At 51.0% G+C, this 11,976-nt stretch overlaps 1 protein-coding gene across 1 annotated transcript in view; it reads left to right on the forward strand.

Annotated features, from left to right (window-relative positions):
* The window catches only part of CERS1 (ceramide synthase 1), a 28,519-nt gene extending 26,193 nt beyond the window's left edge, over positions 1–2,326 (forward strand). The window contains exons 6-7 of the mRNA XM_056867667.1: positions 312–460; positions 2,284–2,326. Coding sequence (XP_056723645.1) covers positions 312–460; positions 2,284–2,326 — 192 coding nt within the window. The remainder of the gene's footprint in view (positions 1–311; positions 461–2,283) is intronic.
* Positions 2,327–11,976: the final 9,650 nt, after the last annotated feature.

The following is an 11,976-nucleotide window of genomic DNA, read 5'->3' on the forward strand; positions in this document are numbered from 1 at the left end:
AAACCCGTTATTGCGAGTCCTATCCTCTGCTGCCAACAGGAACAGCTCCCTGCCCTCCTCTAAGTGACAGCCCTTCCAATACTTCAAGAGAGCAATCCTGTCCCCCCCCCTCCACCTCCTTTACTCCAGACTAAACATTCCCCAACTCCAACTTCGAGACAAAGAAAGAGAATGCGGAAAAGGCCGGACTTCAGCGTCCCATGAAGCGGTCCTTCCTTTTTGTCCGTCTCCAATCGGCTGCCCCGTCAGTCTCGTAGGGCGACCCTCAGGTTCTGGGACCGAGGTTGACCAGGCCTCTCCCTTCTCTCTAGTACATCGTCCTCTTTGTGGCCAGGGTCTTGCTGGGGCAGGTGCAGGAGGTGAACGACGTGCGGGAATACGACATCGACGCCGGGAGGAAAGTGGCAGCCGTCCAGAAGAACAATGGGAAATTGCAGAATTCCAGCTCTTGCAAGGAAAGGTAGCTAAAAGCTGGAAGGAGGACGTGGCGCCTGAGCTGGTCTCTCCCCCCCCCCCCCGCCGCCGTTCGTTGGCCAGGCTGTGGCGGAGATGCCCTTCCCTGCTTCTCCAGAAGCTGCCTGGGGCAGAGCCTGACCCACCTGGCTCAGAAGGGGTGTGCTCAGGCAGGGAGAAGAGCCAGCGTGGTGTAGTGATTTAAGAGCAGTGGTTTGGAGCAGTGGACTCTGATCTGGAGAACCGGGTTCGATTCCCCACTCCTCCACAAGAACAGCGGACTCTAATCTGGAGGACTGGGTTTGATTCCCCACTCCTCCACGTGAGCGGCGGATGCTAATCTGGTGAACCGGGTTGGTTTCCCCGCTCCTACACACGGAGCCAGCTGGTCACAGCTGGTCTTAGAGCTCTTTGGGCTGGTCACAGCTCTCTTAGAGCTCTTTCAGCCCCACCTACCTCACAGGGTGTCTGTTGGGAGGGGAAGGGAAGGTGTTTGTAAGCCGGTTTGATTCTTCCTTAAGTGGTGGAGAAAGTCGGCTTATAAAAACCAGCTCCTCTTCTTCTGACCCCCGTAGAGATCCTTGAACCAGAGTCTCCAGGGGTTGAATGCAGGCCGTTCTGTCCTCAAAGTGAGGACTCTAACCCTTGGGTTACGGCCCGACTCACAAGGAGCAGAAGAATGGCTTCTGGTGCAAGTATTCCCCCACCCCCCATATGAATTTATGAAGGGGTCTGATTCCAAGTCTGCAGACCTCTGGTCTGGCTAGAACGGCCCTTGTCGTTCTGCCTCGGGCTCTCCAGCAGAGAGAAGCCTCCCCGGGATGGGCCCTGAAGGGGGTGGCCCCGGAGCCTGCTGCATGCCGAACCAAGGTTCATAGAATCATAGAGTTGGAAGGGACCACCAGAGTCATCAAGTCCAACCCCCTGCACAATGCAGGAAATTCACAACTACTTCCCCACACACACACACACACAGTGACCCCCTACTCCATGCCCAGAAGATGGCCAAGATGCCCTCCCTCTCATCATCTGCCTAAGGTCACAAAATCAGCATTGCTGACAGATGGCCATCTAACCTCTGCTTAAAAACCTCCAGGGAAGGAGAGCATACCACCTCCCGAGGAAGCCTGTCCCACTGAGGAACCGCTCTAACTGTTAGAAAATTCTTCCTAATGACTAGACGGAAACTCTTTTGATTTAATTTCAATGGCCAATTCGGCCCTTTACAATGTCACACTAAGAGGGTCTTTTGATTTAATTTTGATTTAATTAGGTTCCATTGCCGAGGCAGGGCTGCCGCCAATAAAATCCGTTCCCGCGTCCAAATTCCAGCCCTCGGTTGGTCAAATTCAGTCTTGTCTGTCGTGACTCGTAGTGGCTCTCACAGGCCTCTGTTAGCACCTGCTGCTGCGATGTCCGGCTTTGATTAGGGTTGCCAACTCCAGTTTGGGAAATTCCTGGAGATTTGGCGGGTGGAGCCTGGGAAAGGGAGGGACCTCAGTGTGGGGTAGACATCTTCAGCTGCGACCCCAACGAAGCGAGAGACGGGTGGATAAAGGCTTTTATCTGGGAATCTGTCTCTGAATTGGATAATTTGAGGGTTCTTTTAGCAGGGGTGGATTTTAATACTACATTGGCAGTTGCCAAGTTTCCCCCCCCCAGTCGATTAAGATTTTAAAAAATACTGATTTTCTTATGGGTTATGGAGAGTTCTTTTTCTTTCCCTTTAAAAAGAAAAGATCTTAGTGTGACATTGTAAAGGGCCGAATTGGCCATATGAAGGGTATAATTAAAGTGAAGTGGTTCAACCTCTGCTCTCGTCCTTTGCAGGAAACCCCTCATGAACGGGATCGTGAAGGACAAACGTCTTTGAGCGGGGAACCGGCGCACCCGGGGATGGACCTGCCCAGCTCTGCAGCCCCCCCCCTTCACTCCAACCCCAGCCAGTTCGGAGAGCTTCTGTCGCGGTCCTGCCCCCCGTTTAATACGGAGAGCTGGAGGGGGTAGCCCCCGCGGGCATAACCGTCTCATGCTCGGCCGGGGGTTCCATCCATGGCATGCAACGGGCTGGAGGGGGCATTCGGGTGACCCCCTATTTGCACTGGTCAGGTTGGAACAGGGTGTTTTTCCGTTCTAGACGGTGGGGGACAGACAGCGGCTCCACGCCAGGGTCCCCCGTCTCCCCCTTCCTCCCCACGCTGGATGGCGCTGCAAAGACCAGCCCCGCCCCCCCTGGATCCTTTGGTTAAGGACGGGCCCAAGACGGCGGAGGGGTTTCCTCTCCGCTGTCGCCTCTGGAGCCCTGATCGGCTGGGAGAAATGAGAGGGAGGGCCGCCGTCGCTCCAATCTCCACGGAGAATCGATGAAGTTTTGCCCCAGTTTACTGTGGCTGAGGATGAGGAATGCCCCGTGGAGCTTCTCTGTCTCTCTCTCTCTCTGTGCCCCTTTATGTATTTATGGGATGTGTCTTCGATCCTAGCTGTTTGGAGAGAGGTTGTTTTGCCTTGGGGGGCGCCCCCCGCCCCACGCTTTGAAATACATGTCGAAAGGACGAGCCAGAGAAGTAGCAAACTTGTTCAGGAAATTTGTTTTTTTAAAAATGGTTGGTGTGTGTACGTATGTGTACTTTGGCTGTCAAAAGTGAGCAGGTTATTGGAGGGGAGAGAGAGTGGGGGAAATCTGCTGCTGCGAATTTTGCCCGTGATCGGTAAATATGTGTGCTTCACTCACTTGGAACAAAAAAGTACACCATGGTCGTTTATGCATGGGTACTTTTGCTCACGTTCACCCCTGGTCTGAATCGGTTGTTCCTTGGAGTTATGCATGAGTTTTCCGTCAATTAGAGATGACCTCGCTGCCAGCCCTCGCAATGTCTGGGTCTTCCTGTTCCTCTGTTAACCCGATTCTTCCCTCTCCCCTGAGCTCAGCCCGGGTGAAATCCCCATGCATAAGGCAAAGCGCGGGACACGCAAGCTTGGTTTCGCTCATAGCCAGTTACAAAGCAGCATGTTCAGAGGCAGAGATTCAAATGCTTCCTGCTTCCTGGGAGCTCTTTCTGAGCAGAAGAAAGGCTTTTTAAAATCGAGGCTTGGATATCTCCCCTGCACCCCTTTTCAGATTGCTTTTTTTTTGTTGTTGTTGTTCTTAAAATGCTTTTTTAATGTGGCAAATTGGGTTTGGGGAGGGGGAATTTTCTCTCACAGTAAGCTCTACAAAGTAAGCCAATTACAGAGCAGCCTTTCAAAAGGCGGGGAGTTGGTTTGAGCTTGGAGACTGCTGGTGCATAGATTCCAACAGGAAAGCGTAGGTCCAGCAAGCAACGAACCTCAGGGTAAAACTCCCATGCATAAACGACCCGTGTGTTGTGCTCGACCTTACGATGCTTCGGCACCACCGAGGCAAAGTCTAACAGTGGCTTGGCTATCTTGCGGAACCTGCATGGAAAGAGGCAGTCTTTCTGCACAGCAGCAGGTGCCGGGGAGGACGGGTACCTTTCTCCTTTACCTGTTTGCGTGCTGAAAGCATCCATCTGTCTACAGTTCAAAAGCAGCTCCACAAGATGGGAACGAACCCCAGCGGGGCAATTTGATCTCTTGGAATGTTCCCCCCACCCCGCATGAGGTTACCAACCTCCAGGTAGGAGCTGGAGATCTCCCACTATTACAACTGATCTCCAGCCAATCTAGATGAGTTCGCCTGGAGAAAATGGCTACTTTGGCCATTGGACTCTATGGCATTGAAGTCCCTCCCCAAACCCCACCCTCCTCAGGCTCTGCCCCAAAAACCTCCCGCTGGTGACGAAGAGGGACCTGGAAACCCAACCCCCACAAGACCAAAGCATCATCTTCCTTGACCACCGGAGGCCACAAATTCCATCTGCCCTATTTAAAAACCGCCCCACTCTCCTCCTTGCCAGGAAAATAAAGTGGCAACACCCGTTACTACTTTCATATTCTTTTCAGCCTGTTGAGGTGCCACAAATCTGGTGATAATGAATTGTCAGGTATCAGGAACCTCATGTGGGACTAAGTTGAGTAGAGTTGCTTTTTATATGCCGGTTTTACCTTTTAAGGAGTTCCCACCGGCTTACAATCTCCTTCCCTTCCTCTCCCCACAACAGACACCTTGTGAGGTAGTGTTACAGGCTCGGACATATTAGAGCATATGAACCCGCAGATGAACCCACTGACCCGCTTCAGTAGGTGGGGCAGAGAGAGTTCGGAGAGAGCTGCGACTGGCCCGAGGTCATCCATCTGGCTTCATGTGGAGGAGCGGGGAAACCAACCTGGTTCACCAGATTTGAGTCCGCCGCTCATGTGGAGGGGTGGAGAATCAAAACCGGTTCTCCAGATTAGAGTTCGCCGCTCTTAACCACTACACCACTCTGAAAAGAAGGCGAAGAGTTGGTTTTTATACGCCGACTTTCTCTACCACTTAAGGAAGGATCAAACGGGCTTACAATCACCTTCCCCTCCCCACAACAGATACCCTGTGAGGCAGGTGGGGCCGAGAGAGTGTGACTAGCCCAAGGTCACCCAGCTGGCTTCGGTGTAGGAGTGGGGAAACCAACCCGGGTCACCAGATTAGCCTCCGCCGCTCGTGTGGAGGAGCGGGGGATCAAACCCGGTTCTCCAGATCGGACTCCACCGCACTTAGTCACCACACCAACACCATTTTCCACTAGCTATCTTAATCTTGCTGCTGAGGTCGGCGCCAGCCCTGCCCTTGGGGAGACATGGGGGACCAAATTTGAGAGGGCTGTTGGTAAAGGCTGCAGCAGAATATTTCCATTTGGGTTCTCTGCCTCTCCAACACCAAAATGCCTCAGAGCCCTTTGGCAGAGAACAACCTGGAAGGTTTTATTTTAAAAAATGTAATTTGCTTCCCAGAGGCTGTGAAGCAATCCCAAGGCCTGCTCTATGAGCAGCTGGATTTTGCTGGTGGGAGGGGGAGTAAGAGGAGCCAGTGAACAGAGACCAGTGCATTTTGCACTGGGGTTAGGTTGTTTCCTGGGACCTTCAACTGGGGTGATTGTAATAGTGGGCAGCAGCCCCAAAGGCAGCCCGCCACATAACATAAGAAACGCCCTGCTGGATCAGACCCAGGCCCATCAAGCCCAGCAGTCTGTTCACACAGCGGCCAGCCAGGTGCCTCCAGGAAGCCCACAAACAGACAACTGCAGCAACTTTATCCCACCTGCATCCCACAGCACCTAATATAATGGGCATGCTCCTCTGGAGAGAACTGGGGTATGGATCATGGCTAGTGTCCATTTTGACTACTAGTCATTGATAGCTCCGTCCTCCATAAGAAAGGCCCTGCTGGATCTGACCCAGGCCCATCAAGTCCAGCAGTCTGTTCACCCAGCGGCCCATCCAGGTGCCTCCAGGAAGCCCACAAGCAAGACGGCTGCAGCAGCACCACCATCCTGCCTGGGTTCCCCAGCACCTAATATAATAGGCCTGCTCCTCTGATATATAATAAGGACTAGTAGCCATGAATACCCCTCACATGCTTTGCCCTGCTTGGAGGGGGTGGGTCCCTTGTAAGTATGTAAGCCTCTGGGCAACATGGGCTTTGTCCCCAAGGGCTCTGTGGCCCCTTGAACCATTACCAGGGAACAGAATAAAGGAGGAGGGGCATTAGCCGTGTGAAGGAGTGCTTTTATCCACCCTCCGATACAAGATGTAACATTTACATAGCCCACAGACAGGTAAAGCCTTAACATTCACCTGTAGGGCATGGCTGCAGGCGGGTCTCTGCACGTGGCTCCTCTGCCTGCTCTGTGGCTCAACGGCCTGGGCCGTGGTGACAACTACTCTGGACACATGAAGCTGCCTTATACTGAATCGGACCCTTGGTCCATCAAAGTCAGTGTTGTCTACTCAGACCGGCAGCGGCTCTCCAGGGTCTCAGGCAGAGGTCTTTCGCATCACCTCCTTGCCTGGTCCCTTTAACTGGAGATGCCAGGGACTGAACCTGGGACCTTCTGCATGCCAAGCAGAGGCTCTACCACTGAGCCACGGCCCCTCCCTAGGGCCGCATCCAAAGCAGCTTTCCAAGCTCTTCTCCCTCCGCCCCCAACCCATGTGCAAAAGAAGGGCTCTGAGTAAAGAGGGGCATGTGTAAAGTCACATAGGCATTATAGGCCCACCTGTGGCCTGCATAAAAAGGTAAAAGTCCCCTGCGCAATCACCAGGTCCTTACTGACCCATGGGGTGATGTCACATCCCGACATTTACTAGGCAGCCTATGTTTACTGGTGGTTTGCCAGTGCCTTCCCCAGTTGTCTTCCCTTTACCCCCATCAAGCTGGGTACTTATTTTACCGACCTGGGAAGGATGGAAGGCTGAGTTGACCTTGAGCCGGCTACCTGAAACCAACTTCCATCGGGATCGAACTCAGGTCATGAACAGAGCTTTTGACTGCAGGTTGTGTAAAGGTGTGTCACTGGCCACCAAGATTAAGTTAATTCATGCCATCGCATTCCCTATTACTATTTATGGGTGTGAAAGCTGGACATTGAAGAAAGCTGACAGGAAGAAAGTAGATGCCTTTGAAATGTGTTGGAGGAAAGGGTTACGGATACCGTGGACTGCCAAAAAAAAAAAAAAAAAGGTGTTAGATCAAATCAAGCCTGAACTGACCCTAGAAGCTAAACTGACTCAACTGAGGCTATCATATTTTGGTCACATTATGAGAAGATAAGAGTCACTGGAAAAGACGGTCATGCTAGGAAAAGTTGAAGGCAGCAGGAAAAGAGGAAGACCCAACGAGAGATGGATCGACTCTATAAAGGAAGCCACAGCCCTCAATTTGCAAGATCTGAGCAAGGCTGTCAGATAGGACATTTTGGAGTCCGTTGATTCATAGGGTCGCCATGAGTTGGAAGCAACTGGATGGCACGTCACACACAACACTGCAGCTTACTACTGTGCGCCATGGGGCTCCCTGTGACCTGCAGACATGAATGCAAATTAGGCCTCCTTTGCATAATTCTGCATGACTGGTTTACAAGGAGGGCCAGGAGTCATGCATCGGCCTCTCGTTTCCAGGAGTCCGGTCCATGAGATCTAGAAACTTGCTTTTTAATTTTAGGAACTGGCAGTTTGACCTTTGGCCAACTAGTTGATTGCCGTTGCATAAGTAGGCATATAAAGGAGACGTGTGTGCCGCCTCTGGTGGTGGCGTTGCCGTTAACGGACCTCTCTGCCTCTCTGGACGAACGCTTGTCAGGGATGCTCTAGGCTGATCCTGCATTGTGCAGGGGGTTGGACTAGATGGCCTCTCTGGCCCCTTCCAACTCTATGATTCTATGAATCTGTGTAATGTGGGCAATTTTACTTACTTCCGGTCCCATCAGATGATGCAGGTCCCTGGCTTGTTTTTCCACCTGCCACACCACTGTCATGAACATGACAATATTAGAAGAAGAGGAGTTGGTTTTGATATGCCAACTTTCTCTACCGCTTCAGGAAGAATCAAACCGGCTTACAATCGCCTTCCCTTCCCCACAACAGGCACCCTGTGAGGTAGGTGGGGCTGAGAGAGTGTGACTAGCCCAAGGTCACCCAGCTGGCTTCTTGTGTAGGAGCGGGGAAACAAACCCAGTTCACCAGATTAGCCTCCGCCGCTCATGTGGAGGAGTGGGGAATCAAACCCGGTTCTCCAGATAAGAGTCCCACCACTCCAAACCACCGCTCTTAACCACTACACCACACTGTAAATTAAATGAAATTTTGTAGGAAATATGCCTGCCTCCCAATAGTTCCAGATTTCGCCATTCACAGTATTCCTGGGAACAGATTTCCCCCATGAGCGGTCAGGGTCTACTCTGATCCCCTTTTACTGTCCAGTGTTTTTGAACGCATGGATGATAATTTTTTAAGAACCTGTCTGGCTGCCGTCCCCCTTTTCACTTTCATCAGAATGTTTTAAATAGTTGATTTGAAAGACTGACAGCTGCAGTTTCACCTTTTCCTAAAAGACAGCTGAGATTCTTTGCATGGTGAATCCTTCGGGCGCCGTAATTCCTTTCTGGGAACCCTGATAACTTTGCTCCCTCAATGAATTCTGTTTTGCAGAAAAGGCACAGAATTTACTGGTTTTTTGTGACGTTTGGGAAATGTAGAAAAACATGTGTTATTATTATTTTTTAATATGCCTGACCCTTATTGGGGTTTCTCTCCAACAGGAAATGAAGATCATAGAATAACAAAGTGTCTCTTGGGGGGAAAAATTAAACCAACTTCTCTGTCTGTTTAAAAAGCACCGGCTTCAGGAGTCACACCACAGTCTTCATCAGCTGCAGATACTTAACCTGAAGTCAGTGGTTTGCTTATGAGAGATGGCCAGAAATTGGGGCAGGGGAATGCCGTCCTGGAGGGTGGTAACGTGAGGTTAATCTCTCTTGGATCGTAACTCAGAAGAAAACTCTCCCGAAACAGGCAGACTTCTAAGTGAAATAGTCCCGAGCAAGGGACGTTGCAGAATTACAGTAAGCAAAGTATTAGAGGCTTTTACCAACTTCACAAATATGAAAAAAAATGATTTCTGACTATTGAATTAATTTTTTTTGGGAAAAGCATGAATAACATCCAGCCAACACTCAATCCTCGCCATTTCCTGTATGAACAAGCACTAGCCGAAACGGTTTCCGAGCTGCAACTGAGATTCCTCCTTTTACCCAATTTCAATGTAATTTTGCACCCGTTTGTAGCTCCGACAGACGTTCGGGCGAATGAACGGTGGAAAGGTTTAACAGACTCAAATTTGTTTTCGCCAAATGCTGGCCGGCGCGTGGGGGAATTCTCATTAAAACCACACTTGTAGGAGCTGGCGTGGCACTGGTCTTGGTGTTTTCAGTTTTGCTGTGGGGTCTTTGCTGAGGAAATCGCATCTGGTGCAGGGTTCTGGGGTGGGTGGGAGGTCTTTTGCCATGGTTTGGAAAAGGGAACAAGTTTCCAGTCCTTAAGATTGAGGCAGAGATGTATTTGAAGGAATATCTGCGGTATAGAAGTAGCCATTGCTGAGGGGGGAGACGGGGGCACATGAAGGAGGAAGAAGAAAAATTGGTTTTTATATGCCGACTTTCTCTACCACTTAAGGGAGAATCAAACCAGCTTACAATCACCTTCCCCTCCCCACAACAGACACCCTGTGAGGTAGGTGGGGCTGAGAGAGCTGTGACTAGCCCAAGGTCAGATATTCTTTTGTGGAAGACGCGTCTTGGAAAGTTCACTGAATTTCCCAGTGCATGAGCGGTGTGCCTGAAACCGCTGGTCGTATTCCGAGTACATTTCCCCACCTATTGCCTTACAAAGAATCGAGCTGTCCGGGAAGTCCATATTGCCAACTCTTGACTGGGGCTGCCCTCCAAACTCTCAGCCGGAGAAGTGACCTTCCTGAGTCCTGTGGATTTACCTAATCCTCTTTTAAAACCGGCCCAAAGTTAATCACCTGGTTCCTGCAGCAGTGAGTTCCGCAAGTCAGGTTTGTAGTCTATGAAGGACTTGGCGTGGGAGGACCTGTATCCCGATTTCATTGGGCGAGGCTGAGCTCAGGGGGAGAAGGAAGAAAAGTACTCTCCGTGCCAGGCACAATGATTTAAATCACATGTGCACACACTCACACCCAACCCTTCGCTTGCTGAAAAATCCACAGCCTTTCCTCTTCACAGCGGCGGATCCAAGTCCAGCTACTTGGTCGTTAGGGTTGCCAGGTCCCTCTTTGCTACCGGCAGAAGGTTTTGGGGGCGGAGCCTGAGGGGGCAGGGTTTGGGGATGGGCTTCAATGCCATAGAGTCCAATTGCCAAAGTGGCCATTTTCTCCAGGGGAAGTAATCTCTCAGCTGGAGATCAGTTGTAATAGCAGGAGATTGCCAGCTGCTACCTGGAGGTTGGCAACCCAATTGGTCGTCTTGGTTGCTGTTTTCCGCTCCTTTCCCACCTCTTTTGCCAGAGAGCAGCAACCAGACCCGTGAATGGGATTCCAAATGCCACAGTGCCTTCAATCAATACTAAGGCCCTTTGTTTCTAAGCAATTCCTAGCACAGAATTGGATTTTTTATTTTGGATTTTTTTTTAATTGGATTTTTTATTTTTATAAAAAAAAATCGGTTCTGCTGAGTTGACTATCCCACCGAGCCATTCCCCCTGACCTCCCCCTCCAATTCTTTCCTGTTCAGCCCCCATCAAATTCACTCCCCCATAGGGTTGCCAACTTCCAGGTGGTGAGCAACCCAATTACACACCTCTGCACCTCTACCTAAGGTTAGAAACTCAGCACAGACAACTGCTACTACTAGTTGGTGAAGACAATGATATATTCAGTGTAACAATCTGCTACAGTTATAACAATGTGCTACAAAGTCAATAGAGCCAAAAATGTACTATTGAAAGTACAGTCACAATCACTCCGAGGTTGAAGTCTTCAATTGCAGTGTGGTATACAGGGAGACGATCGTTTCAATTCTTGTAGTTCTTCCTCAGTCCCGTTTCTGTAATTTGTTCATTTAGAATTGATTTTAGCTTTCCATAGCCTCCGGGTAGTAGCTGGAGATCTGCTATTACAGCTGATCTCCCGCCAATGGATAATTTCACCTGGAGAAAATGGCCGCATTGGCCATTGGACTCTATGGCATTGAAGTCCCTCCCCTCCTCAAACCCCCCCTCCTCAGGCTCCCACCCCAAACCTCCTGCCGGTACCATAGAGGGACCTGGCAACCCTACTCCCCCAACATATAAGATAGGAGGGGCAATATGCAGAGGGTTGCCCGAGCCTGGATGAGAAATACCTGGGGAATTGAGGGCGGAGCCTCAGAGGGCAGATTTTAGGAAAGGGAGGGGCCTCAGCAGGAGTGTGATGCGACAGGAGGGGCCCCCCTCCAAAGTTGACACTACCCAAGGGAAATTATCTCTGTCACCTGGAGATCAGTTGTAATTCTGGGAGATCTCTAGGTCCCACCTGGAGGTTGGTAACCCTTGTGGGAGCCTCTTCCCACTCCCCAACCAGTGTTGGTTCTCACCCACCCAAGGGAACCTCATCCGCTGCCACTCCCGGGTAGGGTTGCCAACTTCTTGGTGGCAGGAGATCTCCTGCTATTACAACTAATCTCCAGCCGACAGAGGTCAGTTCCCCTGGAGAAAATGGCTGCTTTGGCAATTGGACTCTATGGCACTGAAGTCCCTCCCCTCACCAAGCCATGCCTTCCTCGGGCTCCACCCAAAAAACCTCCCATTGGTGGTGAAGAGGGACTAGCAACCCTACTCCCAAGGTTGCCAAGTCCAGGTTGGGACATTCCTGGCGGTTTCATAGCAGGACATCTCCTGCTACTACCTGGAGGTTGGCAACCGTCCCCTCCCCAACTTTATGGCGAGAAACTATAACAGGCTGTGGAGCAGAGCACGTACAGGATTACCTGCCCTATCCTTCCAGGGTTGCCCCCAGATTGCAGAGCAGGGACTCCTGCAGAAGCCCAGCTGGCACCCTCCTTTGAGGGCAGGCCTCTGCTTCATCATCTG

The sequence above is a fragment of the Euleptes europaea genome, chromosome 2 (assembly GCF_029931775.1).
Source record: "Euleptes europaea isolate rEulEur1 chromosome 2, rEulEur1.hap1, whole genome shotgun sequence".
Taxonomy (NCBI): Eukaryota; Metazoa; Chordata; class Lepidosauria; order Squamata; family Sphaerodactylidae; genus Euleptes; species Euleptes europaea.